We start from the raw sequence: 27,168 nt of genomic DNA on the forward strand, positions 1-27,168 counted from the left end.
CGGTTTTTAAAACATTGGTTGACAATGCTATGCGGTTAAAGTTCAAATTGATAAATAAAGAAAGTGACCGCACCCTTTATTCTCCTACTTTATCTCTAGTCCCTTAATCTAACAAATCCCACCCTCTATTTTTTTAAAAAAAAAAATTCCAATAAAAGAAATGACGGAATTTAAAAAACGAGAAAGGAAAAAAAAATGTAAACCCAAAATCTTTACGTCCTAAAATTTCAACCTCGACCATTATATCCTCTAATTTATTATAAAGGACTTGGCAATTTTCACTCGCATTTTTGCGATTTTTACTGGTATTGTTGATCAATAGTATTCCAAATACTCTCCCAAGAAGTGTTTAGTGCTCATTGTCTAACTTTGCCAATGGTATACAATACTCCTAGCGCATCAAAAGCTGTCTGAACCTCAGTTTCAAACGTCTACAAGTACCTCGCTTGTGAGCACTTTGAAAACTTGAATTTTCACATTAAGCTCCTTAATCAAAATTCTTCAAAGATCATGGCGTAGTTTTACCTTTTCTATGTTTCGATCAACGTAGTGCTATTAATTTATAAATAAGGAAAAGCATGGCCATGAATATGTTAATCAAAAAACATTCAACATCATTTGCCCTCGTCTCTTTGCCAGCTTTTATCCAGCCTCCTTTTACCACTTGTATGGTGGTTGGACAGAACTATATATGTTCACAACTAAAAGTAAACTTTGACGTTCCAAGCTTCACACATGCATCAGCATCATATGTTCTTGTTGATTCAGAGATGTATCTCCCGTATATGTTGGTTGACAGTTAATTACTCGCATTTGACTGCCAAATTCTAGGGAACTACTGTCTTGTCAACTGAGCTGCTAAACCTCATTTCATCGTGAAGTCCCTTCATAAATTGATTTACAGAGCCAGCTATCTCAACTATCCAGAAACGCATACCATTTAACCTAAGATATATTGACGCACGTACTATAGGAGAATTAAGCATCTAAAGCCTGATTTGTAGAGATTAAAGTTGGGTGGCAGTATGTAAAAAAAAGAAAAGAAAAGAAAAGAAAATTGGGTGGTATTCATAAAGAGATTTGTTATCTTAAATTTGACCAAAAAATAAAAAAGAAAACGTGTTCTGATTTTGAAAAATCAATCGGAATGTAGGGAATTTGAGATTGACAATTCCTAGCAATGGCAACGGCTATTTCTCTTGCTGTATATGATAATGGAACCATCAAATTTGATAGTTTTTCTCCCGCGTCACTTTCGCATGCTCTTTCTTCGTTGTTTTCTTTTCTGATAACATTTTTTAAGTTTGAAGGATAAGGACATCTCTTCCATTTCCAAATGACTTTCTTGGAAAGTCACCATTGCCCAAAATCAAGCACAAAACTTGAGATTTTAATTATCTAATACTCGTAGGAAACTCTTTGAATTGTTCAACCCTTTATTTTTATTTTTTTTTATTTTTTACTTTTAGTTCACACCTTGTGGTTGAATAATTTATGTTCTGTCTGTTTCGTAATTGATTAGAGAGTTCACACTGTCTATTTCCCGCACATGATGTGTTCCAAGGTTGCTCTTCAATAAGTGGGTTTTTTTTTTGTTTTTTTTTTTGAGAAAACTAATCTAATTATTATTCAAAATTACAAAGATAGTCCAACCTTTCGAAAGCTTCCCAAAATTAGATCCTCATCCTTTGTTCGTTTAATTGTGCATCTTGTGAGTGGATATTTATACTTAGTTTGCATGTTTAACAATCTTTTATTTTTGTTATCAATCTTATATTTTGTTCGTCTTATTGTACATAATATGATTCAGTACTTACATTCTATTCATATGTTTGTACACCATATGATTTTCATTCCTTGCAGTTGGTACTTAGAATTGAGAAGATGTCCTTTGGGGCTTACAACTTATTTATTGGGGTGGGATTTCTTTCCAAAAGAACACAATTTGACACTTTATAATTAGCTCATTTTGTTTATACATTACAATCCGCTAGTGGAGGTAATTGTCGCAATTACAATGTCCATTGAAGTCTTCTACTCCAAGTTGGATTATCTTTATAATTTCACATAAAATTTGAGGTCATCATTGCAAAAAGCCCATCAAAAAGTAATATTAAAACTATTTCCCTTTTTGAATTTCGTGATCCAATGTAACCACGCGATGACGTTTACTTGCTGACGACACATACAACATGTCAAATTTAAGTTAAAATTCATCCTATTTTAAATAATAAAAAAAATGTACCTTCCTAAGATACTTCCGTAATTTGCTGATGCAAGGTCCTCATATCATTTGATTTGCTTTTGGAATTTCTGAAATAAAAGTTGATGTTTCTGTTTTAAAAAATGGGTAAAGCCAAACCATAGTCAAAAAAAGCAGCTCATTGAACATGTAATATGCGCACTTGTTCTCTTACTTCAAGAAAGGACAATTATGTGATTATGATGTTGTGCATCATCACTAATCAAAATCAAATCACTTTAGGCCAACTAAGTTCTTAGTTCCCGGATAAGCCTAAGTCATGAATCATGAATCATGAATGAATGGTATTTTCTCACTAAAATAATACTGAGAGGACTCAGCTGCAAACTAATACTAGTTTGTATGACCTTCTCAAATGTCAATTTAGATGATTTTATACTTTCCTTCCTATAGAGCTAGCCTGCTTTTTTAACACTTCCACAAAGGCAGAGAAAACACACACACACCACTCGTTCAAACGACGCAGAAGGCATCGAGAAAATCGGCCCATTTGGACAATCTAAGGGGGACCCACAGAGAAACCCCATCCAGCCAATTGATGACAGGAAAGGCTCCCCATGGACCTTAAACCCAGAGTAACTATCCCACGATCTTTCGATGTCGGATGGTGCACCCAACCCCCTCCCGCGCACATCCTCGCCAGAAGTCTGGTTTTTTTCTTCCACAAAGACAGAGAAAACACACACACACCACTCGTTCAAACGACACAGAAGGCATCGAGAAAATCAGCCCATTTGGACAATCTAAAGGGGACTCACACAAAAATCCCATCCAGCCAATTGGTGACAGGAAGGGTTCTCCATAATTAATTAATTAATTAATTAATTTGCATAATTGTCTATAAATGTCACTTTCAAGTTGCCCTGATCATCAGGTGTGGTCTTAGCCCTCTGAAGTCAGAAAACTGGTGTATAAAGGGAATGGAAGCCAGGGAGAAACATCATGTACCTCTTGTGTGTGTATATAAACTATGTCTATCTTTACGCGTATTCAACATGCATGATTGTAATTAGTTTATGTGGATGCTATACATAATGCTACACGTGCATGAAAGATATAAGTGCATTAATTACTAGAATAACTACACAACTTATATAGTTGAAAATTATTCTCACGGAGGATATACAGATTGAGTAATAAAAGGGATTATGATCAAATCCCTTTTATTTCATGATCAGTACTGTTAATATAACGCATAAGCCAATTTACTGGTGAATTTTGAAAATTACCGGTAGTTCTTGTTAATTAGCGTTCAGATTCTTTTTCAAGATATGAACCCAAGTTCTCTAAAGATATCAAAAATCATCCTGGAATTCATAAGAAAATAGAATGTTGAATTGCCATGTTACACCTTGTACAGTAAGAGGCTGAAAATCCCACCACTATTTTGTGACTTCAAAGCTTGCTAGTTAGATCCTTACTCCAAGCACTCTACTGTCAGAGAGGTTGAAATTTTAAACCTTCACACTAGCTACCACTTCCTCCAAGAGCAACAAATAAACTAATTCCAAGTAAAAAGTGAAGAATATATGAAGACCTCCTTTTTCCAATGATTACTGGAGATAATGAAATATAAGTTATTTTGATACACATGCATTAACACAAATTAAAAGACTCGGAGAAAATGGATGTAAATACTCAAACTATCATTAAAAGAGGAATACAAACCTAACCACCATAACATATATTAGTAGAATTGCAAGTATAAAAAAGAGTTCGTGTTATCCAATCTAGCAACATCTTTAATTTAATCTACCAATATTTTAGAAAACCCTCAAAATTTTAAACTATATAAAACAAATCTTCGAGATCTAAAGTCCACTTAGCCATGTTTCTGTCTATTATTATTAGTTGTTATTATTATCATTATATTGGTGGGTTCTGGCACTTAGCCATTTTTCATTGCTTGACCTATTAGAACTTATGGGAAACCTCGTGCGACCTACTTGAATATTATCAATTACTCATGGGGTCTAACCCATGTGGACAAAAAACACGTTTTATCATCTGAATAATTTATACATTTGAGCACGTTTCTAATTCCAAGTCTTTGTGGCTATCTACTGATATATATACTGATTACTGACATTTGCACAAGCTCACTTCACTTCCCTCATTAGCAGATCAATAGTTTCTGAGAGTGGCTGAGAAAGATACAAGGCAGTAGAGAAGCAAAATGGTGAGAGCCCCATCAGTTGACAAAAATGGAATGAAGAAAGGGGCATGGAGTGAAGAAGAAGACAACAAGCTGAGAGCCTATGTTCTAAGATATGGCCATTGGAACTGGCGGCAGCTGCCTAAATTTGCCGGTAAGCAGCTCAGGATATTTTGTTCCTCAAAATTAATATGTATTTCATCAGTCTAACAAAGACAACAGATAACAGCTAGCTACTGTTCTTGTTTGCAAATTTTCTGGTCTGATTCTGGATTATATGCTTCTCTTACGAAATTAAGGTGTCTTTCAGGTCTATCTAGGTGTGGCAAAAGTTGCAGACTGAGATGGATGAATTACCTGAAGCCTGGTGTTAGAAGAGGCAAGTATACCATCGAAGAGGAGGATCTAATAATCAAATTACATGAACAATATGGGAACAGGTATGAAGTTAAAGTCGTTTTTCTAGCAAGTCTTGCCATGATTTTAGGGCTAAAATTCGTCTCAACATCCAATGTATGGCTGCTGAGACTGAAATGATGTATAGGTAATCGAATCTAGTACTAACCCCACTGTATTTTCCCTATCACAGATGGTCAGCGATTGCAGCAAAATTACCAGCAAGAACGGATAATGATATAAAAAATCACTGGCACACTCACCTCAAAAAGCGCTACAAAGAAAGTCCAATTTGTGAAGGATCCCAGCATATAGATGATGCAGATCAAAATGAGCAATCTTCTGCAATGTTTACATCCGGTTCCAGTACTGATCAAAAGACAGAAGTGGATCCAACAACTTCTGCTTCTGATTCTCTTGATGCTTATACGGATATCTCTTCCTTAAGCTGTGATTCCACACTTTTTGATGGTGTAGACTGGGCTGCAGATGATAGCAACAGTTCAGTGGAATCATTGACTGAACCCTTTGAGAGTTTTTGGACTGAACCCTTTGCCTTGGATACATCGTTTAACAACTGGTTTCCATCTATGGAGGAGGAATTCATGCACCCTTTCTCCTCTTTTCTTGATGATAGCTTTGATTGGTTCCACGAATTCAATCAATAAAAGCGGGATAATTAGATATCTGAAGGATTACCAATGTGTAACTACTCCATAGATAGATCACAGTGGCCTTAAGATCAAGGACATTGAAGAAAAATAGCTTACTGTACATTACTATAAAGATTAGATACTTATCTTTGGCAAAATTGCAAAAAGCCCCCTGAGATATAACTTATTTGTGATTTACCCTTTAAACTGTCATTCCTAGCAATTTACTGCCTTGGACTTCTGTTGTGCCACATTAATCAATTAATTGGGAGAAGCCATGGTGACAATTAAACTTGTACAAACATGTTAAAGGTTCCCGAGCACCATTCCCCTCTCTTATCACTTTTTTTTGAATTTACTTGCAGAAAATCACCAATTATTTCTACTTTGTGTTGACCAATCTGCGTATGAGTTTGTAGAATAATAACTCTTTTCCCCATATTTTGCACTTTAGTTATTGTTGTTCAATCAAGAAGGCCTTAATTTAGTAGTTAAGATTAACCCTTCATGATTTAGAGATTTTGGATTCTAATCCCTTTTCCTCTCCTCATTTATTAAATCCCATCTCTTTCCTACCAGATACAATTAAATAAAAAAAAAGTCATTGTTGTTGACAACCAGACATAGCTGTTTCATAAATATGGCATGAATTCAAAATTTATTGACATGGATTTAGGTAGATAAATATATTAACTATCGTGAGTTTAGAGTTGGAATTAAAATCTGATAGTTACATAATTAAGGGTATATAGTTTAGGAGTATATGGTAATTTTAAGTAACTGGCAATGATAAAAGAGTTTGTCATTTATATACCACGAGTGAAAAACAGTTCTTTGCAGTTTGCATGAAAGTTAAAACAGATTCTATTGCACAAGAAAAGTTATGTGTCAAATTTTCCTAATTAAGCTATTTCTCCCAAACTGCTACTTATGTTTATAATTAATCATCACTAGAAGAGCAAAATATATCTACTCAATTGAGCACTGGATTATATTATAAGTGACACAAAAGCGCAAAAAAGAAGAATTTGGCATTGTTAATATTTCCTTTCTCTTTCGGTGACTTATCCGGTTAACTTCAACCTGTTACATCCAAGCATCCTGGGAAGGACAATTGTCATTGTCCTAAGCAAAAGGAAACTTTGACGTCCAAGCTAGCTAAATAATGGTCAAATATTTTGGGTCAGTCGTTCGCCTTTGTAGACCGGGCATATGATGTTTTGGATGTATAGCATGTGTATGGGTTGCAATTTACGGGGTTATCTTTAGAATGGCCATCTGTGGCTATAATTTTGATATATTACCATCTATCGCTTTTCGTTGTTCAATTCATTTTGTTCGTTCTTATGAAAGAGGAAAATAATAACTCATATGATATCTCATTTTCCTGTTGTTACACATCCATCACTCGTTTACAATAATGACTCATATAATAGCTAAATGATTGTCCGTTTTAAGTTAGGAGTACCAAGACTTGCATATATTGGCTGTGTAAACAGAGGAAGAAGTATTTATTTGGCCTAAATAAGTTTTGAGCAGAAATCTAGGTCTATCTTTTCATATACGATTTCATCCAACAATTTCTTCTTCTTTTTTTCTGTCTTTTTCATACAAGAATATATCTTGAATGTATAACTATGAGATTTTAGGAACATTATGGGTGCTACGTACAATAATCTCAACAGGTTAAAAAGCATCTTCAAGAACTTTTCTTTGACGAGAATTGAATCAGTAAGTGTCCTTTTGCATAGGTTTTATCATCAGCACACCTTTTGTAACTATTCATCATGTTTCTTGAATTAGATCATTGATCAAGATTCCATTAGGAAACATGTCAACAATTTTAAAATTTCAATAATTAGTTGTATGAACTTGAATAATGCTCACATTGTTAAGAAATAATTTGCTACCGCAATTAGCGGACCAATGCAACAGATTCCTTGCATCGGACCATCTCAGATGTGTGGGAATCCAAAACATTTATTGTCGGGAGCCATGAATTTTATAATTATCGATCTCCTCCTTTCTTATGTTAGCCCTCTGCAACCTAATGAATGGCGTCCAGATTCACTGACTATTCAGACTCTTTGGCAATATGCTGATCTAAAATTGTTCAATACAGCCTCATATTCATTCATGCACTAGTTCATGTTGTACTTTCCTTCAGCCCAAAACCAACCATTTATATGTCCATTGACAGGGGGAAAATATGACAAAATAAAAAAAATTCCAAAAGAAAAAATGAAAAATATTTTTCAAGTGAACATCTTCTATCTGATGTGTGTCATTTTTAAAGATGTAAATGACTATTAAGACGAAGTGAAATGAGGGAGAGTTTTAAAGAAGTGATCTAGAAAACTCAGAGACCTTGATTCCTCAATTCTAATTTTACACTTGTTCAAATCAATAAATAAACTTTTAACGAGTTTAAATCGACTGACAAACTCAAAATCGTTTCTACCTATAGACGTTTAAATATGGAACGTTCTGATGTAGAGTCTTCTTGGTGATCAGATCCCTATTTCGTACAACTCCAAGAGCTCGATCCTTCCCATTCTCATTTCCTCCTGGTGGAACTTAATTTTCAAGACGTTAAGATGGGTTTTTTCACATGAAGACTTTTAGCTAAATTATGCCCTTTTTAGTTTAAGGTAGAAGATGTTTTGAGATTGGCTTGATAGACTTTGGCTCTTTCTTTTAATTATTTTGAGCTGAAAAAACTTCCTGTGAGAAACAACCAGCAATATGCGTTTGAATATTGCTTTTACAATGTCAAAACATACTAAATCAAACTTTAAAAAAAAATTCTAAAGGTATATGCATTTTTACATTAATTGCAAGTATGGATGTATGATATATAACTTCAATTAAGTTTGAATTTTACTTTTTACACATATACCGTACATCTATAATGGTTACTATAAAAAAAACAAAAGAAAATATATATGTAACTACAATGTAGGACATGTTAATCCAATACAAATATGATTTTCTTTTTTTCAATAGATTCTCAGTAATTAGCTCGTTCATAATCAACTTAACTAAAGTAAAACGTTGTAAATAAGCAATTATCTCCCATTGCACGTGCAATTAAGGTAGGGTATATTTCACTTTTAACCCTTAAAATGTAAACATATACTCACTCTAGTTCTTAAATTTTAATTTTGGACACTTTATCCTCTAGAATATAAAATTCATCCAACTTTAGTCTTTAAACTTCACTTTTAGATACTTTATCTCTTAAAGTATCAAATCCATCTTACTTTAGTACTTAAATTTTAAACTTCACTTGCTCACTATTCGGTAGAATAGATTTCATTTTCATGCTTTAGAGAGTAAAGTATTGAAAATTAAAGTTCAAAAACCAAAGTAGGATGAATTCTATACTTCAACGAATAAAGCATCCAAAATTTAAATTTAAATACTAAAGTGAAAGTGTGGCTATAATTAAGGGTTCAAAGTGAAGTTTAGCCAATTAGGGTAAGAAATATCCTTCCACCTGAAGGGATCGCAACTTGTATTAAGGAATACACCATCGTGGACAAAAAAACACGTTTTATGGCCTTAACAAATTTTTTTAATTAACTTTGAACACGTTTTATTTCCCCAGAGCTTCTGGTACAATATATATAGTGATATTTTGCACTAGTAATTTCTTTAAGAGTGGATGATGAGAAAGCCAGAGACTAAGACAGAATCAGCAACATGGTAAGATCCTCAAGAATTGACAAAAACGGATTAAAGGAAGGTGCATGGAATGAAGAAGAAGACAATAAGTTAAGGGCCTACGCTCTGAGATATGGCCATTGGAATTGGCGCCAGCTGCCTAAGTTCGCTGGTCAGGATTACTCAAGAACTGAGGCTATAACTTTTTTCTAGTCCTCCCCCTCCTCCTCCTCCTCCTCCTCCTTTTCTGCCTGGCCGCTACCACCAACATCTCTTTCTCTTCCTAATTTTTTCAAGTGATATTTCTCCTTCTAACACTCCTAATTTTTTCAAGTGACTTGAAAAGCACACAAAAGAGAAACGTAGTAGTCAAATTTTTCTGGTACTTAAAAAAAATAGACTAATCCCAAAAAAAGAGTGATATACTACAAGTAATAGTCTATTTACGAGAGTAGATCACGTTGTGTCGACCCACGTTAAATCTTATAGAGGTGAATCACATTAAATTTTATGTGTCATTTATCTTTCATGCTTGTGACTTATTTGTCATTAAATTGTTGTGTTCTTAATGTCTCAATAGTAATTTATTCCGCGCTTGGATCCAACAAACTGATATTAGAGTGGGGTTAGTAGTTAGATCCTGGTTGACTATTGAGATAAGTGGATTGGTAACTGTTACTAATTGAACAATTTAATGAGTAGTATCCTTATTTCAAGGGTTTGACAAGAAGCATTGAAAGTAAAGGATGAGAAGTTAGAAAGTATGGAGATACTTAACGATAAATCTAGGTAAGTGATTCAAAAGTCAAAAAAAAAAGTGAAATCTATTATCCATTTTGGACATGAACCGATGGAGACATTCTCACAACTTCAACGGTTGATATTTCATGTCGGATGGTTCTTAGATTCGAATTATATTTTTTAGGTGGTGTGGCATGTGTTCTAAAGAAATAAAGGGATCTAATTTCCAAACGAAGAAGACTTTGATAGTTATGAGTTTTATATTATAAGTGGAGTCTTAGAAACCATACATGGCAAAACAGTCTTGAGAATGGGAAGAAGTATGGTAATTTTACCATTTGATTGATTCAATGATTAGAGTTAAAACTCACAAAAAAGGATCTCGAGTTACAATTAGTAGTGAGAAGAAATCTTACGAAGAGAGATGGTGAATTAAAACACCTTCTTATGAGTCAACTGGATGTTGAATTTAGGGTAACTACACATGCTTATTTGCCGATTGAATCAATTGAATATCAGGAGGGTGTTGATTTAGATGTATAGTTTGGTAACATATTATTTGGTAGTTAAAAGCAAGTGGTTGCTAAAAGAAATATTTGTCAACGTGGAAATTTGTTGGGAAATTAATTTAATTTCTTTTATGCAAATTTCTTGTTTTATGTGCAAGTAATTGGTTTTCTAATTATTTAATTATTTGAAGTAGTTGCCAAGTTATTTTCTATTTTGTTTAGGATTTAGAAGTTATTTCTTATTCTGTAGAAATCTAGGAATTAGCATTGATTTCTTATTGTTATTTGGTTTTTGGCCAAATAATATTCTCTATAAATAGGTGAGTTGACATGCTTTAAAGTACCACACAAGAACACACAAGGGTGACATGTAGTTTTATGTATGGGGTATGAGAAAGGATTCTTGGGAGATGAAAAATGGTATACAAGGGTTAGATTTCGATTCAAATTGTATTTTTATATAAGGTTTCTCTTTCATAATAAAAAACAGATTTTCTCTCTTTGGACGTAAGATCAATGATGGAGTCGAACCACGTTAAACCTTGTATGTCGTTTATCATTCATAGTTGTGGCTTGTTTGTCATTAAATTATTGTGTACTTGATTTCTTAATAGTAGTTTATTCCGAACTTGGATCCCAACAAGATCTAATCATCAAACTACATGAACAATTCGGGAATAGGTATGATTTTTTACTAACATTACTTTAGTAATTCTTGCCGTGCTTTAGGGCTAAAAAGATGTTTAGATCATACTAATTACTCACTGTAGTGATGTTTTTCCTACTACAGATGGTCAGCCATTGCTTGGAAGCTACCAGGAAGAACAGATAATGAAGTCAAAATTTATTGGCATGGTCGTCTTAGTAAACGCTTGAATCAAGCTCGTACATTAACTGAAATCATCATGGAAAAAACTAGTGAAAAATCACAGCATGTGGTGCAAGGTAATCATCAACTCAAGCAATCTCCGGCAATGTCTGCTTATGATTCCAACCAAAAGAGAGAAATGGGGCCTAATATTGCCGCTGCAGCTGCACCTCTTGCTTGCAGTGAATTGTGCTCCATTAGAAGCTCTGATTCCACACTTTCTGATAGCAACATTTCAGTGGACTATCCATTTACTGAACCCTTTGAGACTTTTTGGACGCAGCCCTTTGACTTGGATACTTCAAATAAAGATAATGCTTATTGGTTAATTACCGCCACTGGAGGAAGAATTTGCCTACTCTTTCTGGTCTTTTGTTCATGATGGTGTGGATTGGTTCCAAGAATAGATAATACTACATAGCAGTATCTCAAAGATTGTCACTTTTAGCTTGGTACGGCCCTTCAAAAAACTTTTTTTGAGGGTAATTATTCCAAAATTTTGTAGTGTACTACAAATAAGATACAAATCTTCGAGTTTGATGAACGTTGTATTTGGAAATAAAAGGCAGTATGCATGTGTAATTTGTTGAGAGTGGGACGAGAATATATGGATTTCTAGAATCAACAAGCGTAACATTGTTAATGAGACAAAAATCCTATGATACCATGATGCTAGAAGTATTACTCTTTAGTGATAGACTACTACCTTTGTCACAGGCTTATTTGATTTGATAAGAAACTTGAAGGACTAAATTTTTTTTTTTTTTTTTTTTTTTTTTAAGGAATGAAGGAGTAGTACTTTTTTTCGAAAAACATGTAATGTTATAATACCAAGTACTGAATTCGAAAAGTCAAAGTCAACGTTCAATTGTGAAAGCAAGAGTTTGGGACTAGGCTTTTTACCATTACATTGGAGAGAACTTTTCTCTATTACACCTCAATAAAATTAATTTGGAAAATGTTCTAGAAAATTAACACTGTTCAAAATGTATTTCATCACGTGTGTTAGTTATACATAAAAATTTCATGGGAAATCAACTAAGTTTTGTTGTCTGATTAATCATATTTGTTTATTTCAGACCTATATGTACAATCCAGGATAGAATCAAGAAATGTAGCTTGAGGAGACGAAATACATATGCATATAAACTTTTGAATTAACTAAATTTTTTTAAATTTTTTGGAGGGACGGGAGGGACAAATAAATTAAAATACATAAGAATTTTTTAATTTTTAAAATTTTAAGAGGAAAAAATATGAATACCTAGAACTTAAAGGACAGTGAACGTGCTTGTGCACAATCTAGCAGGAATTCGCTACTCAAAGTCACAAAATCCCTAAGTTAGGAAAGCCTTTAAAAGAGACTATCTTTGGAGCTTCTAACAAAAACTTGATTATTTTTGTAGAAAGCCGTCAAAAAAATAGTGCAAAGTCATTTCCATTTTTTTATTTCCTTATCCAATGTAAACCTCACCGATGACGTTTGCCAGCTGACAACACAAACAACACGTCAACGTTCTTTTCCTTATTTCATCTTATTTTATATCAAGAATATACCTTCCTAAGATACTTCTTAAATAATGTCAATAGATCATTAGATTTGGTTTAGGATTTTTTTTTTCCGAACAAAAGTTAATATTTCTGCTGAAAATGGATAAAGCCAGTTAGCCAAACCATAGTCAAAAACGAGCAGCTCATTGAATATAAAATTCTGGGCACTTATACTCTTTAATTACTTTAAGAAAGGACAATTATGTGATTATGATATTGCATCATTGCTAATCACTTGAGGCCATCAAGTTAAGTGAATGGTATTTCTCTCTGAAATATTATTAGTTGCGACACTCTTATCAGTTGATTCACAAGCAACCCTCAATTGGATGTTTTTGTGTTGTTGAAAGGTGGAGCAAAAGTTGGAGGCGTTAGCCAGTGATGATATGATCAGTGGATTTTGTTGGTGCCCTTGGGGTCGAAACTTAAAAGATATTAAGTGCATTTCTCTTTTGGTTTAAAATAGTTTAAGTGTGATTTTAGAATAGTTTGATGATCTCTAACACATTTTATCCAAGAAATTATCAAATTACAAGTCAAGATATCAGCAATCTCGTGATTGTGTTTTCTTTTTGCAGAGCATTTAAGGAGAAAATTTAACTCTCAGAATTTAGAAGTGTTCTGTGTCTTTTTGAGGTACAAATTCACACAAAATTCTTGAACTGTTGGATAAAAATATACTGAAAACGTAATCAGAGGGCAGCATCAACAATTTCCTTCATCCCTCTTAAAGAAAGCAACCCCTTATGTGATCATGTGAACGGTTTACTTCATCTTGTTATTTTATTTCCGGCAAAGACTTTGATCCATTCATCATTATGTTTCTTGCAGTCTTTAATACTGCTTTATATTCGTGAATCACGATGGTTCCACTCATGTACATACCAAAAGGGGGGATGAATCCACTCAAAATCTCAAACAAATATGAAAAAAAAAATACAATATGATAACGATGTATACTGGAAGCACTCTCAAGAAACAATTTCCTTGTCCGGATTGCAACAAATTAAAATGTATGACGCCATACATACTGCGCAAGCATTCAAAAGTGATAGTGTTAAAAAAAAAAAAAAAAAAAATAGTCCATCCATAATTATAGAGTATGACATTGCATAATTGTCTGTACCTGTAACTATTTTAATTTTGTCTCATCATGAGGAGTGGTCCTTTCCTTGCTCTATGAAATCAGACTACACACTAGAATAAATACATAGGAGAGAAAAACATCATGTGCTTGTTTCCCTTTTTCTGTATAAATTATTTCTTGCTTTACGCGTATTGAACGTGTGATTATAATGTCTAATATGTTTAGTTGGATGCTTATAGTACACGCGGTGAATTAGAGAAGTTGAATCACACCATTTAATTGGCTAAAAATGATTCTGAGTTCTGACAAAGTATACAGAGCATTGCACTGGCTCTTTGTTCAACAAATGTGTTATATGTAGGCAACCACTCATCTTTGGCGAATGTAGGTACACACAACAAAAAAGAACAAGGAAAGAGTTAAGTTGTGCCTTTGTCAATTTTACTAGGTTTTGAATCTTCAATTGCGTTATCACATATGGTGCCAAATCATCCTAGACTCGAGCTCATAACAAAATAGGACTAAATCCACTTGCACCCTCAATCTTGTACCGCTTTCTTATTTTATACCTTAAGTTTCAATTTTGGATACTTCACCTCCTTAAACTCTCAATTTTAAATGTTTTACACTCTAAACTCTTAAGTTTGTCAGAGTTAAATTTAATTAATAACAATGTTAGCTAAATTAACAAAATAGAGGATCATACAAATCAAAACTAATGTGTTGGATGTGGTCAAGAGGAAAAAAGAATCGCAACTAGAGAAAATTAGACAAAAGCGTGTTCTATTTAATAATTAATATCGTTAGCAAAATTAATGAGATACAAGATCATGCAAATTAATGACGATATATATTTTATTCTAGTTGCGATTTCTTTGCTCCTTTTGACCACTTTCAGTAAATTGTCATTGATTTATATGATTCTCTATTCCATTAATTTTGCTAGCATTATTATTGATTAGAGTTAAAGAGATAAACTTGAGAAATTAGGCTAAAAGGTGTCCAAAATTGAGAGTTTATGGTGCAAAGTAAAAAAGTGATATAAGTTCGAAGGTACAAAATGAAATTAGCCCTAACAAACTATATATAGGTTATTCATATATCGAGCACCAATAGTACTCGAAGCAGACCATGGCATCAAAGCTTGCTAGTTAGATTTTATTCCAAGTATAGTGCTGTAAGAGGTTAAAAAATTCAATCCTAATTCACACTCCAAGAGGAAATAAAATCCAACTAAAAGTAATCATTAAGTCACGGGAAATTGATAATGGTATTCCTACTACTATCTTTTTTATGATATAATTTCCATTTTTTAGATTATATGATCAATAGATAGTGAAAGTGCCAATATAAGAAAGTCAAGTGGCATTAACATTTCTTTCTCCTTTTTCTTTTTGCAAAATGAAAAGATTTTACAAAATACCATATGAACTAACATACAATTTCAAGAGGGATATAAATTTAAAATCCATTAATAGAATCGTAACTACAATAGAGTTTATCTTAATTAACAAATGTATCCATACCTTTAACATAATCGAGCAAGAATTGGAGGGGAAAAAACTCAAAGGTTTAAACTACACACGACAAATTTTGAAAATCTAAGCTAAGACCTTGTTTGGATTGCTTGTTTTCGTCGAAAAATATTATCGTTTTCCGTGATCACATTTCCCTATCACATTTTTCCCTCACATATATCAAATCACTATAGTAATTTTTTCATGAAAAATGATGGAAAATGCAATCCAAACACAACCTAAAGTTGAAGGCCACTTATTAGCCACATGTTTCACTGCATGTACCATTATAAATGTTAGGAACCTGCCTACGACCTACTGGATGCTAAACTTGTAAGGTCTAACCGATGTAGAAAAGACAAGACACGTTTTGTACTTTTCAACGATAAGTTACACTTTTGAACACGTTTGTATTTCCAAGTCTCTGCGCGTTTGTGCTTGTATATATAGTGACATTTGCACAAGTTGACTTCACTTCTCTCCTGAAGAGAAGATCAATAGTTTCTGAGAGTGGCTGAGAAAGATAGTAGGCAATAGAGAAGCAAAAAATGGTGAGAGCCCCATCAGTTGACAAAAATGGAGTGAAGAAAGGGGCATGGAGTGAAGAAGAAGACAACAAGCTAAGAGCCTATGTTCTAAGATATGGCCATTGGAACTGGCGGCAGCTGCCTAAATTTGCCGGTAAGCAGCTCAGGATATTTTGTTCCTCAAAATTGATATGCATTTCATCAGTCTAACAAAGACAACAGATTATAGCTAGCTACTGTTCGTGTTTGCAAATTTTTTTGGTCTGATTCTTGATTATATGCTTCTCTTACGAATTTAAGGTGTCTTTCAGGTCTATCTAGATGTGGCAAAAGTTGCAGACTGAGATGGATGAATTACCTGAAGCCTGGTGTTAGAAGAGGCAAGTATACCATCGAAGAGGAGGATCTAATAATCAAATTACATGAACAATATGGGAATAGGTATGAAGTTAAAGTCGTTTTTCTAGTAATTCTTGCCATGATTTTAGGGCTAAAATTCGCCTCAACATCCAATGTATGGCTGTTGAGACTGAAATGATGTTCAGGTAATAGAATTTAGTACTAACTCAGTGGTATTTTCCCTACAACAGATGGTCAGCCATTGCAGCAAAATTACCAGGAAGAACGGATAATGATATAAAAAATCATTGGCACACGCATCTCAAAAAGCGCAACAAACAAACTCAACTTAGTGAAAGATCCCAGAATATGGATGATGCAGATCAAAATGAGCAATCTTCTGCAATGTCTACATCTGGTTCCAGTACTGATCAAAAGAGAGAAATGGATCCAAACGCTTCTGCTGCTGATTCTCTCGATGCTTATACGGATATATCTTCCTTGAGCTGTGATTCCACACTTTTTGATTGTGTAGACTGGGTTGCAGATGATAGCAACAGTTCAGTAGAATCATTGACTGAACCCTTTGAGAGTTTTTGGACTGAACCCTTTGCGTTGGATACATCATTTAGCAATTACATTAGTGTCGACCCCTGGTTACCATCTACGGAGGAGGAATTCCTGTACCCTTTCTCCTCATTTCTTGATGATGGCATTGATTGTTTCCACGAATTAAACAATAGAAAGGGAGATGATTAATTGTCTAAGTGGTTACCAATGTGTAACAATGCTATAGATCCATCAAAATGGCCTTAAAACCAACGGCATTCAAGAAAAATAGCTCTACTGTTCATTATTATAAAGATTAGGTACTTATCTTCGGCTAAATTGTAAAAAGCCCCCCTGAGATATCACTTATTTGTGATTTGCCATTTAAACTATTATTCCCAGCAATCTACTGCCTTGAACTTCTGTTGTGCCACATTAATCAATCAAATGGGCGAAGCCATGATGACAATTTAACTTGTACAAACATATTAAAGACTCCCCACCTCCATTCCCCTCTCTTATCACCTTCTTTGATCTAGTCGGAAAAAATCACGACCTGGCCTTAGTGTTTGAGTATATATATGTATGCATTTGTAGAACAACAGAATTTTTTCCTAACTATTTTGCACCTTAGCGATTGTTTTTGACAGCATTAGAGGTGTTTCTTGAAGATGGGTGTGGCGGTGTGGGAACTTTAAGTGCCCTTTCAATTTTTTGAGGCAGTTGAAAATCGACTTACAGTATGCAATTTCAATACTTTATCAAGTCAAAAGTCCTCCTAGACGTCCTGGTTTCTCCTGTAATGATGGTGGTGTGGCACTTGCAGGTTTTTATTGCTCAGTACATATGAGAGAAAGAAATAAAACTTAACCACATTTTACTAGGTTAAGTTGTAATACTATCTTCTTCTCTTGTACACGCTTCGATCTTGTCCTATGTATGCTGTCAAATAAAATAAATTCTTAAAAGTAACTGGTAAAGAGGAAGCGTTTATCATTTATAGATGGTGCCAGAAAATAGTTCTATAAACAAAAGTTTAACTGATTTTGCACAAGAAAAGTTCTGTCAAATTTGTAAAATTAAGCTATTTCAATAGAATCATTTCGCTTTCTTAGAACCGTTACTTAAAAAAGCACAGGATGTGCACTTTTTTTTTTTAAGTGATAGGTTTTGAATCTAAAATGTTTACAAGATGTGCATTTAATTTGGGACAGATTTAAACTCTATAGGTCACAAGAAGTGGCCAAAAAAAAAAAAAGGAAAAACTTGGCATCCGGTTTGTGGTATAACAAATTTTCACTTCAATTTTCCTTTTCTCTCTTCGTCGCTAACGTGGTTCATTAATTCAATCTGTTACAGCCATAAGCAATATCTTGGAAATGACAATATCCACAAGCAAAATGTAATGTTTGAAGTTGATGCTACATCAAGATCAAAGTGTTTTTGTTAAGCAGTTGGTCTCTGTAGACCAGGTAGATAGAATGATCTTTAGGATGTCTCGGACGCATGCAGGTTGAAATTTACTAGCTTATCTTTAGAGGAGCCATCTGGCTATAAGACGAAAAAGGAAGTTTCTTCCAAGTGAAGTAGATCTTTGTTGTGACTTGTGATGTAAGTTTTCATATAGGATTCTTTCAATTCAAATATGTAGAAAAACTTTTCTTTGAAATGAAATACTTAGCGGCAGTGAAGTATTATGTACCTTTCTCATAGTTTAATCACCAGCATAGCCATTGATATTAATCAACATGTTTCTTGAATCTTTAATTGTGATTTCTAATTATTCATCAAGACTCCACCAGGAAACATGTAAACAGATTTTAACAGCGGATCAAAATTTAACCGGAGAGAATCCGGATCTCAAGTTCATTTGTTTGTACGGTGACAAGGGCAAAAAGGAGCAAAAATGATAAATGTTAAAAACAAAAGTAAAATACTCTTTAAAGTTAACGTCTTCTGATGCATGTCATCTTTGAGAAATTGAAAAGAGGGAGAAATCATGAAGTGGACTAGAAAACTTGCGTTGATTCACCAATTCCAGTTTTACACTTGTTTCAATCAGTTGATGAACTTACCCCAATTTCAAATAGATATTAAAATTTCATTATCCATTATGCTGTCAGAGTCAGCTGACTCAAAATAATTTCCAATGGGAATCCAATTAAATAGTGTCATGCCAAGTCTTCTAGGTCACATTTCTACTCCGATCCACAGCCAATGGCTCAAAAGTTCAATTCTTCCCATTAATTCTCAATTCATCGTTTTTCCCTAACGAATTATACTTGATTTGCAGTCTTAATTCCTCCAAATGGAATGTAATAGTATCTAAGTAAGAGTGAAGAATACGACAATTTAGAGTTCAAACTATTAGAAGCAAATCACCAGGACTTTAAGGTAGATTTTAAGTCCGCTTAGGGTTTGTTCACATGTAGACTTTAATCTAGACTATGCCTTTTCTTTAAAGCTAGAATATGTTTTGCCATTGGCTTGACTGACTTGGGCTCTTTCTTTTATTTATTTTAAGCTGAAAGAACTTATTGTGAGAACAACCAGCAAAATGCTTTTGAATACAGCTTTTACCTTTTCAAAACATACCAAATACACCTTTTAGAAAAAAAAATACTAAACAAAAATTTGTCTATTTTTCCTACACAATGTAATAAACTTTTTACGCTGCAAGTCTGAATGCATGACATATAATCACTATCCAAAATTAAATTTCAATTTTTTACACATATAGCGTGCATGAAGAACTGTTATTGTTAAAACCATTTTTATAATCGATTACAATAGATTTTGAATAATTAGCTTCATCATAATCTACTTGACAAAAGGAGAACCTATTACAAACAAGCACGTATGTCTTATCGTATGTGGTATTGGAATGATAAAGAACCTACTAACTGAAGGAATCTTGTAGTTGACGACGGACTACCCCATCTGGACAACAAACACGTTTTGTGACCTGAATATTTCATTTCCCTGGAATTTGTACCACAATAAATATGTTATGTTTGGACTGTTACTTTCTTGAAGAGGGGTTGATCAGAAAGCCAGGGAGAAAGAGAGAATCAGCAACATGGTAAGATCCCCATATATTGACAAAAAGGGACTGAAGAAAGGTGCATGGAGTGAAGACGAAGACAACAAGTTGAGAGCCTATGTTCTAAGATATGGCCACTGGAATTGGCGTCAGCTGCCTAAGTTCGCTGGTCAGGATTACTCAAGAACTAAGGATCTATAACTTCTTTGTAGTCCTCCTCCTTCTCAACCGCCCGGCCACTACCACCATCTTTTCCTTCTCTTCCTCCCCTTTCTACTTCTAAATTTTTTTTAGTTGACTTGAAAAGCATACACAAAAGAAATCTGGTAGCAATATTTTTCTGGTATCTATGATCATCAATGTTTTTTCTGTGTATTATTAGTCTATGGAAGAGAGGAGATCAAATAGAAAAAAAAAAAATTTTCCTTAATTTGTTGTCTTAGAATTTTAGTGAAAATTATGTGAAGTAGGACCACAGATAAGAAAATTTCAATTTCTTTTCTTAACTTTTTCCCTAAAGTTTTTTTCTTATAATTTATTCAGAATTAAGTGATTTAGGAGCTTAAAATGCAAGAATCTGTGTATTCTCCTCTAATAAGATGATGATCTTTGCCAGGGCTTTCCAGGTGCGGGAAAAGTTGCAGATTGAGATGGATGAATTACCTGAGACCTGGTCTGAAAAGGGGCAACTATACCGTTGAAGAGGAGGATCTAATCATCAAACTACATGAGCAATTAGGGAACAGGTATGATTTTGCCGTTATTAGTTACAGTAATTGTTGCCATGTTTTTAGGGCTCAAAAGATGTTTAGGTCATAAGGACTAACTGAAATGATGTTTTTCCTGCTACAGATGGTCAGCCATTGCTGGGAAATTACCTGGAAGATCAGACAATGAAGTAAAAAATTTTTGGCACACTCGTCTGAGGAAACGCATTAATCAAGATCCTAGATCAACCAAAATTATCAAGCAAACCAGTGATCAAAAAACCGGGCATATGCATGATGCAAATCAAATCAAGCTATCTGCTGGGATCTCTGATTCTGATTCCAATGAAAAGAGAGAAATGGAGCCTAACATTGCTGCTGCTGCACCTGTTGCTGATACTAAAATGTCGTCTTTAATTTGTGATTCCAGCCTTTCTGACAGCAATAGTTCAGTGGAATATTCATTTGCTGAATCCTTTGAGAGTTTCTGGACCCAGCCCTTTATATTGGATGCATCCCATAACAGTAATGTTCTTGCGTTACCACCAATGGAGGAAGAATTTACTTTTCTTTCACCTCCTATGTTCATATATGATGGTATGGATTGATTATAAGAATAGTACTATCACACTGTAGCCCAAAGATTGTCAGTTTTGGTATGGTAAAGAGTTAGAGAACTGTTTTGTTTATTCCAAAATTGTGTCATGTACTGCAAATAAGATGTAGACAACAACTGTGAAAATTGTTAGTTGCAATTTTTTTTTATAATGATGGTGTAATTTTCGCTATAGCCTTGAAGTGATTGATTATCGATTTTGCGACTACATTATACATATATGGGTAAAAAACAAAAAAGTCTCTTATGATAAATATACAGAAAAGCCCTCCGTGATTTTAAAATGTACAAAACAATACTTCATGTTTTGAACTAAATTATAAAGATGATGGAATCCGTTAACCCCAATTCTCTCTCTCTCTCTAGAGAATGAAACAAATGATTTTATTGAGTTGCCTTTTGTTTAGTTATATCAGAGCATTTTTGTCATTTCGTCCATCCCCGTTAATTATATCGAATTTTGTCACCTTTCCAATTTAGTTCAAAACATGAAGTGTCGCGTTGTACGTTTTAAAACCATAAAAAGCTTTTTCTATAAATTAGATTTACTACAGGGGTTTCTTGTTTTTTACCCTACACATATACATTACATTGGCATAAAACTTTTTGCAAGATGTATGATAGTTACGTTTTCATGAGTGATAGGGCTGCTATTGAGTCGAATCGATACTTGAATAAAATAATGAGTTTGAGTTCATCAAGTTCTTTAAAATTGAGTCCGAGCTCAAACTCGAGCTTAATTTACCTTATTCGAGTTAGAATTCGACCAAATTGAGCTCAATCGAGTTTTCAACCTCGATTTTTAGTGAGTTTTCATAATTTTATAATAAATAATTAAAAACTTTATTATAAATATACTATTCGATAAGGTTCGATGAGTATGTGAATTTTGATTTTTTCTACTCTAACTTAACTCGATTACCTTATAAAGTTTCTCGAAATCGATTAACGCAGAGTTCGAGTCTAATCTTTAACTAAACTATTCACGAGTCCAAGACAAGCAATTTGATTAATTTACACTCTAACTAGCACCAATATAAATCTAAGAGTGCCACTGTGTAGCATTATCTTACTAAAACAAGAATCTCCTCTTTGCACGTATTCATGTAAACCTACACCATGTCCCTCCTGTATGTGTTCACTGCAAGCATCTTCATCGGCAGACGCAAGAGCTTGTTGAACTTTTTGTAAATACTTACCCATAAACATGTTCTCGCAATTTGTACTTGATCATTTGTTTCCGGTTATTCGTTTCATGGCCTAATGGTCCACGTAACGTATAAATGAAATATGACCAAAGGCAGAAGGTGACCAATCACATCCTGTCGCATGGCTAAAGGGCAAACCACAAGGAGCATGTCGCCTCTCTTTCAAAACTGATTCTGGAGCTATAGTCTGAATCCTCCCTTTGTTTCGTGCAGGTCCTGTTCTATCATTATGACCCGGCTAGTACTGACTTTGAACAATGTACATGACTAGCAAGTAGCAAGAAGCAATCCAAGTTTCCCAACCTGCCACCCCCAAACTTGAAAATGTTTTATAGCCTCACGAAATTATGAAGTTCAAATGGGTACTTTGCAAAAATTAAGATTTTTTTTAACAAAAAGTTCTTAATTTGTGATCGTACAATTACAACCATCTATGTAGTTTATGACGTGCATTATTGATCAAGTAAGTATATCACTCTATCAAGCATTGATTTCGAAAAAGAAAAACAAATGACAAAAAAGAATTCAGAAAAAGAGGTGCAAATTATATGAACATCAATGTTAAAGTACTGGTTCCTACTTTTTTTTCAAAGAAAAAAAATACAAATTCCTACTTTTCCTATTGACTTTACATGTCTGATGGATTTTCATAGCCCCTATATGTGCTTAGATTGGGTTTAAAATAAATTTACATATTTGGACTTCTATTTCTTTTCAATAGTACATACATTGATATTTATTCAAAAAGAAAAAAAATCTTTGAAAGATGCTATTTCATCAGACGCCCTAGATATTATCTCATAAATTGGGATTAGTTCAATAAGAAGTTGGACATTGCTCGTATGTGTATTCTTTAGTTCCTACGTTCTTTTTTCTTTAATTTCTTCATCATAGACGGTAAGCAAATTTTAACAGCACTTGATGCTTTACAATAAGTTCGTTCAATATTGTTTTGATAATACTCGATAGAGTTTTTTTTATTTGAAATTTGAACAGTATAGTGAACATAGATAATTTTAGTCCATTTCTTTTCACATTTACTCCAAAAAAAAAATTTTATTTAATGTTGTCAAGTGATAATGGTCATTTCTGTTTATTAATATCCGTATTAAATCTGATTGTACTTTGTCTATGTATTTCAAAATATTTTATGGTTGTTTTATATACTTCATAGAGTATTTACAAGAAATTTTGGTATTAAAAAGAACTTTATGGGTCCAAGACTAATTGTGCATTTGTCACAAGAACATATTTGATTTGTCAAGAAACTTGAACTACTTTACTTAGTGCTAGAATTATAATACTACGATTATTATACTAAAGTAATAAATTGAAAAAATCCGAATATTAATTCTGTGATAATTCTTCTTCAACATACATGTACCAAACTTCTGGTAACAACTGCCCCCTAAAATGAAGATTGAAGTTTTTTGTTTCAATGTTGCTTTTGAATGACTAGCAAATTGATGCTTCTACAACTTGTCTTAGGAAAGAATATTACAAAAGTTAATAAAACTACATTCTAAGTCATCAGTGCTAGTAAATAAAAAGAAAAGTTTTTGAAAAGTAAACTACTCTGTGGTCTGCACCCAAACAAAAAAAAAAAAAAAAAAAACACTTCGTCAAAAGCCCCTAATAGTGAAATTAATTAGCAATAACAAGTCATTGAAGTACCAAAGGGGCAAATAGTATTCAAATTCTAGGTCTGATCACAGCTTTTGATGTTTCAGATAGCGTTTCCAAATCAGTCTTTGAAATTGACTTTCAAAGTCTGAAATCTCCTGTCAGTTGTGAACGTTTTGAAACTCCTAAAATCTCAAATATTCCTGCACTGTTTAAATTTCTGCTGATTAATTTATTCACGGTTTCACATTAAAAGTCTTCTTCATGGAGTCAACGTATTTATTAATTTTTCACTTGGGGTACTGATCACAGTCTAGCTCTTATGTCGCACGAAAGAATCAAAAGCGTGGCCCTGGATGTCGTTTATATGTATCTCTAGAAGACGACTTTCAACATCACCTTTCCTTCTCAATTGACTATCTTCTTACTCGGACTTTAGACTTCCATGGGGTTGAAGTGTGATCACAACGTGATTGTGAAATATTTTGGGATGGTAATTGACCAATTGGCCTTTGTTGACCTGGTAAACATGCATGAATTTCACGTATAGCCTGAATGAATTTAATAGTTATTGACTATTGGCCTGTATTAATGGCCATTGTTTTGGGATAGTAATTGACTAATTGGCCTTTTATCGACGTGGTAACATGCATGAATTTCATATTTGTCGAATTTGTAGGGACTACTGTTTTGGTTTGTCCATTGAGCTGCTCACCCTCAATTTGACTCATCGAGTCCACTTGAGGAACCTAGGGTAGAAAGTACATGCAATTGGAATACACAATAGACAAAATTCAATAAAATATATCTTTAGGTAATTAACACCCTAAAAGCATGAACAACAAGTAATATTAATTGTCAAATGCAGTACTAATTTATAGAGTTTTGCATAGCCAAATAAATTTAAAAAAATGTATGACATATGAAATACTCCCTCCGTCCCATAAAGATAGGTTCGCTTGTTTTTTTGTGTCTATCCCAAATTATAGGTCTATTTCCTTTTCTAAAGAGTAGTTAGCTAGTTTGTTATTTTACTAATATATCCATATTTAATGTATGCAGTTATTAACAAATGCACTACTCCATTAGTTAATTATCCTACTTAGAATATTAAACACAACACTAATAACTAGATTTACTGTTTTTCTAAGATATAGTAACATGTGACTCCTATTTTGAATGAATGATTTGATATTAATAAGGGTATTTGAGGAAAGTAAAAACAAAAAATAATTGTTGCAACTACATTAGCTAAATTTCTTAACCTGTGTGGAAAAAAAAAATAGACCTATCTTTATGAGACGCAAGGAGTAGCTCTAATCAGTTACTTCAAAAATTTAGGGATCCATTTTCTTTCAATTGCTTTAGTTTTTTCTCAAACGCAGCTCTTGGAATAACTTTTTTTATAGATAAGCATGCCGGGGTGAGAGACCTTTTCATTCTGCAGACAATTAAAAGATTCTCCTATTCTAAAGTAAGTAGACATGAAATAATGGGATGTTAGCTAGAAGGTTGTAATTATATATGTAATGCGAATTCTAAATGATAAGGGAACCCATAAAACTCATTAGTTTCTCTTTTACTTTCTTTGATGTTAAACCTTCTTATTTTCCCTAGCTTCTTCTCAGAAAGCGCCCATGTATAGTCCAAAAACAAGGTCTAATTGAGATTTTCTAACGTTATATGGTTGCCTAGGAAGCTGCTTCATTTAAATGTCAAAAGGGTTCAATTCCTTTAATCTGTGCAGTTAAATTATGTTATTGAAATTGCGGCCTGTTCTTTCCCCACCTGAGCAGAGAGTTGAATAATTAGACAAGACTTTTAGTCTAACGCGTTTTGGTTGAAATTTTTTCCCTTTTTCTTTGTTTTTTTCATCGTGAATTCCCTGTCTATATCCCACGCATGATGTCTTGGAGTTCCTACGCAAATGAGCAGCAAAGAATTATTTCCACTACCTATTCTATCCCTAACAACACCATGACGTTTACATGCTGACGAATGTCCAACTTTTTTGTTTTAAAAAAATATATATTTTGAGGTTTTTTTCCTCCCTGAAAATGTAACTTATAAATCAATTCAATTATTCTATTTGAGAATAATTTATCTCTTAGCAATTTTTTTAAGGAGATAAGAAATTGCTTCAAAAAGTAGAAGCGCTTATGCAGATTTTTTTGTTTTTTGGGAGGTGACAAATAGATATTGAAAACTTGACCTTAAAAAACTCTGTGGAGCTAATGCGTTTGTTATTGGTAAATAAATTTAAAAAAAATAAAAAAAAAAGCCAGGGAAAGAAAAATTATTCCGCTGCCGGGGTTCGAACCCGGATTCCAACATCATTAGGAATTGCCAAGTGCTACAGCGGAATTTTGTTGGTAGATTACAAAAAACTATACTTAAATACTTGCTTTGCTTTGGTTTCAAAAATCGAGGCCTAGTGCGCTTCTTACAACATTGTGCATCACGAATTTCTGTAGAATGGTTGGTGATCCTTCAAGTATGAATTATTCTCGAATATGTGTTTTGTTAGAAGGTTATTTGAAAAAAAAAAAAAAGTTTTGAAAAATTACTGTGACACTTTTTATAATATTGGAAAGATTAAAAAAATTGAAAAAAAAATTATGATGTAAAAAAAGGATCACATAATTACCTAATCCACATTCTTATCAATTAAATTGTTGTTTTGGAGAGCTACATGTAAAGCAAATAGGAAGAAGAATGTAGCAGATCTTTCATGTTAATAGAATATGAGTGCTCCCGTTTGGGCTTAATTATGAGGCCTCAAGGCCCAGTGCTTCAGAGAAAATTATGGATAAAGCATAAACATTTTTACAGACTTTCTCTCAGCAGTGCAATCAAAGTTGGATTGAAAATAACAATTTCAACAAAATTGATTTTAACTTTTGTTCTTGCAGATGAAATATAATAAGTCTGACAAGAATTTCATCATGTTATTCTTATAAAATGCATAAACAGGAAAATGTTAATGGCACTCCCTTATTTATTAATCACATTCCCTTTGATCTTTTGGTCACATCTTTTATTAAATTTATAATAATCCCTTTTTATGAAGGCCTAATTAAAACGCAGAGTAGGAATAATTTGGTACTTTCACGCGTGTACAAAAGTCAAAATAGATGAGTACTATCAATA

General features: G+C 33.5%; 4 protein-coding genes across 4 annotated transcripts; all 4 read left to right on the plus strand.

The window, feature by feature from the left end:
- The first annotated feature begins 4,387 nt into the window (after window positions 1–4,387).
- LOC113689460 (transcription factor MYB10-like) lies at window positions 4,388–5,625 on the plus strand. Its single transcript, XM_027207229.2, has 3 exons — window positions 4,388–4,572; window positions 4,729–4,858; window positions 5,008–5,625. Exons 1-3 carry the CDS (start codon window positions 4,440–4,442, stop codon window positions 5,480–5,482), a joined length of 738 nt encoding a protein of 245 aa, XP_027063030.2. The 5' UTR covers window positions 4,388–4,439; the 3' UTR covers window positions 5,483–5,625.
- A 4,271-nt stretch (window positions 5,626–9,896) lies between these two features.
- Window positions 9,897–11,633, plus strand: LOC113687534 (uncharacterized). The gene is made up of 2 exons (XM_072050096.1): window positions 9,897–9,922; window positions 11,174–11,633. The coding sequence occupies exons 1-2, from the start codon at window positions 9,897–9,899 to the stop codon at window positions 11,631–11,633; spliced, it is 486 nt and encodes a 161-aa protein (XP_071906197.1).
- Window positions 11,634–15,873: 4,240 nt separating this feature from the next.
- Window positions 15,874–17,190, plus strand: LOC113687821 (transcription factor MYB14). The gene is made up of 3 exons (XM_027205346.2): window positions 15,874–16,087; window positions 16,245–16,374; window positions 16,524–17,190. The coding sequence occupies exons 1-3, from the start codon at window positions 15,955–15,957 to the stop codon at window positions 17,029–17,031; spliced, it is 771 nt and encodes a 256-aa protein (XP_027061147.2). The 5' UTR covers window positions 15,874–15,954; the 3' UTR covers window positions 17,032–17,190.
- A 2,600-nt stretch (window positions 17,191–19,790) lies between these two features.
- Window positions 19,791–21,268, plus strand: LOC140007536 (transcription factor MYB63-like). Its single transcript, XM_072050202.1, has 3 exons — window positions 19,791–20,033; window positions 20,481–20,610; window positions 20,717–21,268. The coding sequence occupies exons 1-3, from the start codon at window positions 19,901–19,903 to the stop codon at window positions 21,177–21,179; spliced, it is 726 nt and encodes a 241-aa protein (XP_071906303.1). The 5' UTR covers window positions 19,791–19,900; the 3' UTR covers window positions 21,180–21,268.
- Window positions 21,269–27,168: the final 5,900 nt, after the last annotated feature.

This window comes from Coffea arabica, chromosome 5c, assembly GCF_036785885.1.
Source record: "Coffea arabica cultivar ET-39 chromosome 5c, Coffea Arabica ET-39 HiFi, whole genome shotgun sequence".
In the NCBI taxonomy this organism is placed as follows: domain Eukaryota; kingdom Viridiplantae; phylum Streptophyta; class Magnoliopsida; order Gentianales; family Rubiaceae; genus Coffea; species Coffea arabica.

Excerpts from the sequence above, each read along its gene's own strand:
- LOC113689460 (XM_027207229.2), top strand. The coding sequence starts at position 4,440 with ATGGTGAGAGCCCCATCAGTTGACAAAAATGGAATGAAGAAAGGGGCA. Across the intron at positions 4,573-4,728 it reads GCAGCTGCCTAAATTTGCCG|GTCTATCTAGGTGTGGCAAA; the intron begins GTAAGCAGCTCA and ends GGTGTCTTTCAG. Across the intron at positions 4,859-5,007 it reads CATGAACAATATGGGAACAG|ATGGTCAGCGATTGCAGCAA; the intron begins GTATGAAGTTAA and ends TCCCTATCACAG.
- LOC140007536 (XM_072050202.1), top strand. The coding sequence starts at position 19,901 with ATGGTAAGATCCCCATATATTGACAAAAAGGGACTGAAGAAAGGTGCA. Across the intron at positions 20,034-20,480 it reads TCAGCTGCCTAAGTTCGCTG|GGCTTTCCAGGTGCGGGAAA; the intron begins GTCAGGATTACT and ends GATCTTTGCCAG. Across the intron at positions 20,611-20,716 it reads CATGAGCAATTAGGGAACAG|ATGGTCAGCCATTGCTGGGA; the intron begins GTATGATTTTGC and ends TTCCTGCTACAG.
- LOC113687534 (XM_072050096.1), top strand. The coding sequence starts at position 9,897 with ATGGAGATACTTAACGATAAATCTAG. Across the intron at positions 9,923-11,173 it reads ATACTTAACGATAAATCTAG|ATGGTCAGCCATTGCTTGGA; the intron begins GTAAGTGATTCA and ends TTCCTACTACAG.
- LOC113687821 (XM_027205346.2), top strand. The coding sequence starts at position 15,955 with ATGGTGAGAGCCCCATCAGTTGACAAAAATGGAGTGAAGAAAGGGGCA. Across the intron at positions 16,088-16,244 it reads GCAGCTGCCTAAATTTGCCG|GTCTATCTAGATGTGGCAAA; the intron begins GTAAGCAGCTCA and ends GGTGTCTTTCAG. Across the intron at positions 16,375-16,523 it reads CATGAACAATATGGGAATAG|ATGGTCAGCCATTGCAGCAA; the intron begins GTATGAAGTTAA and ends TCCCTACAACAG.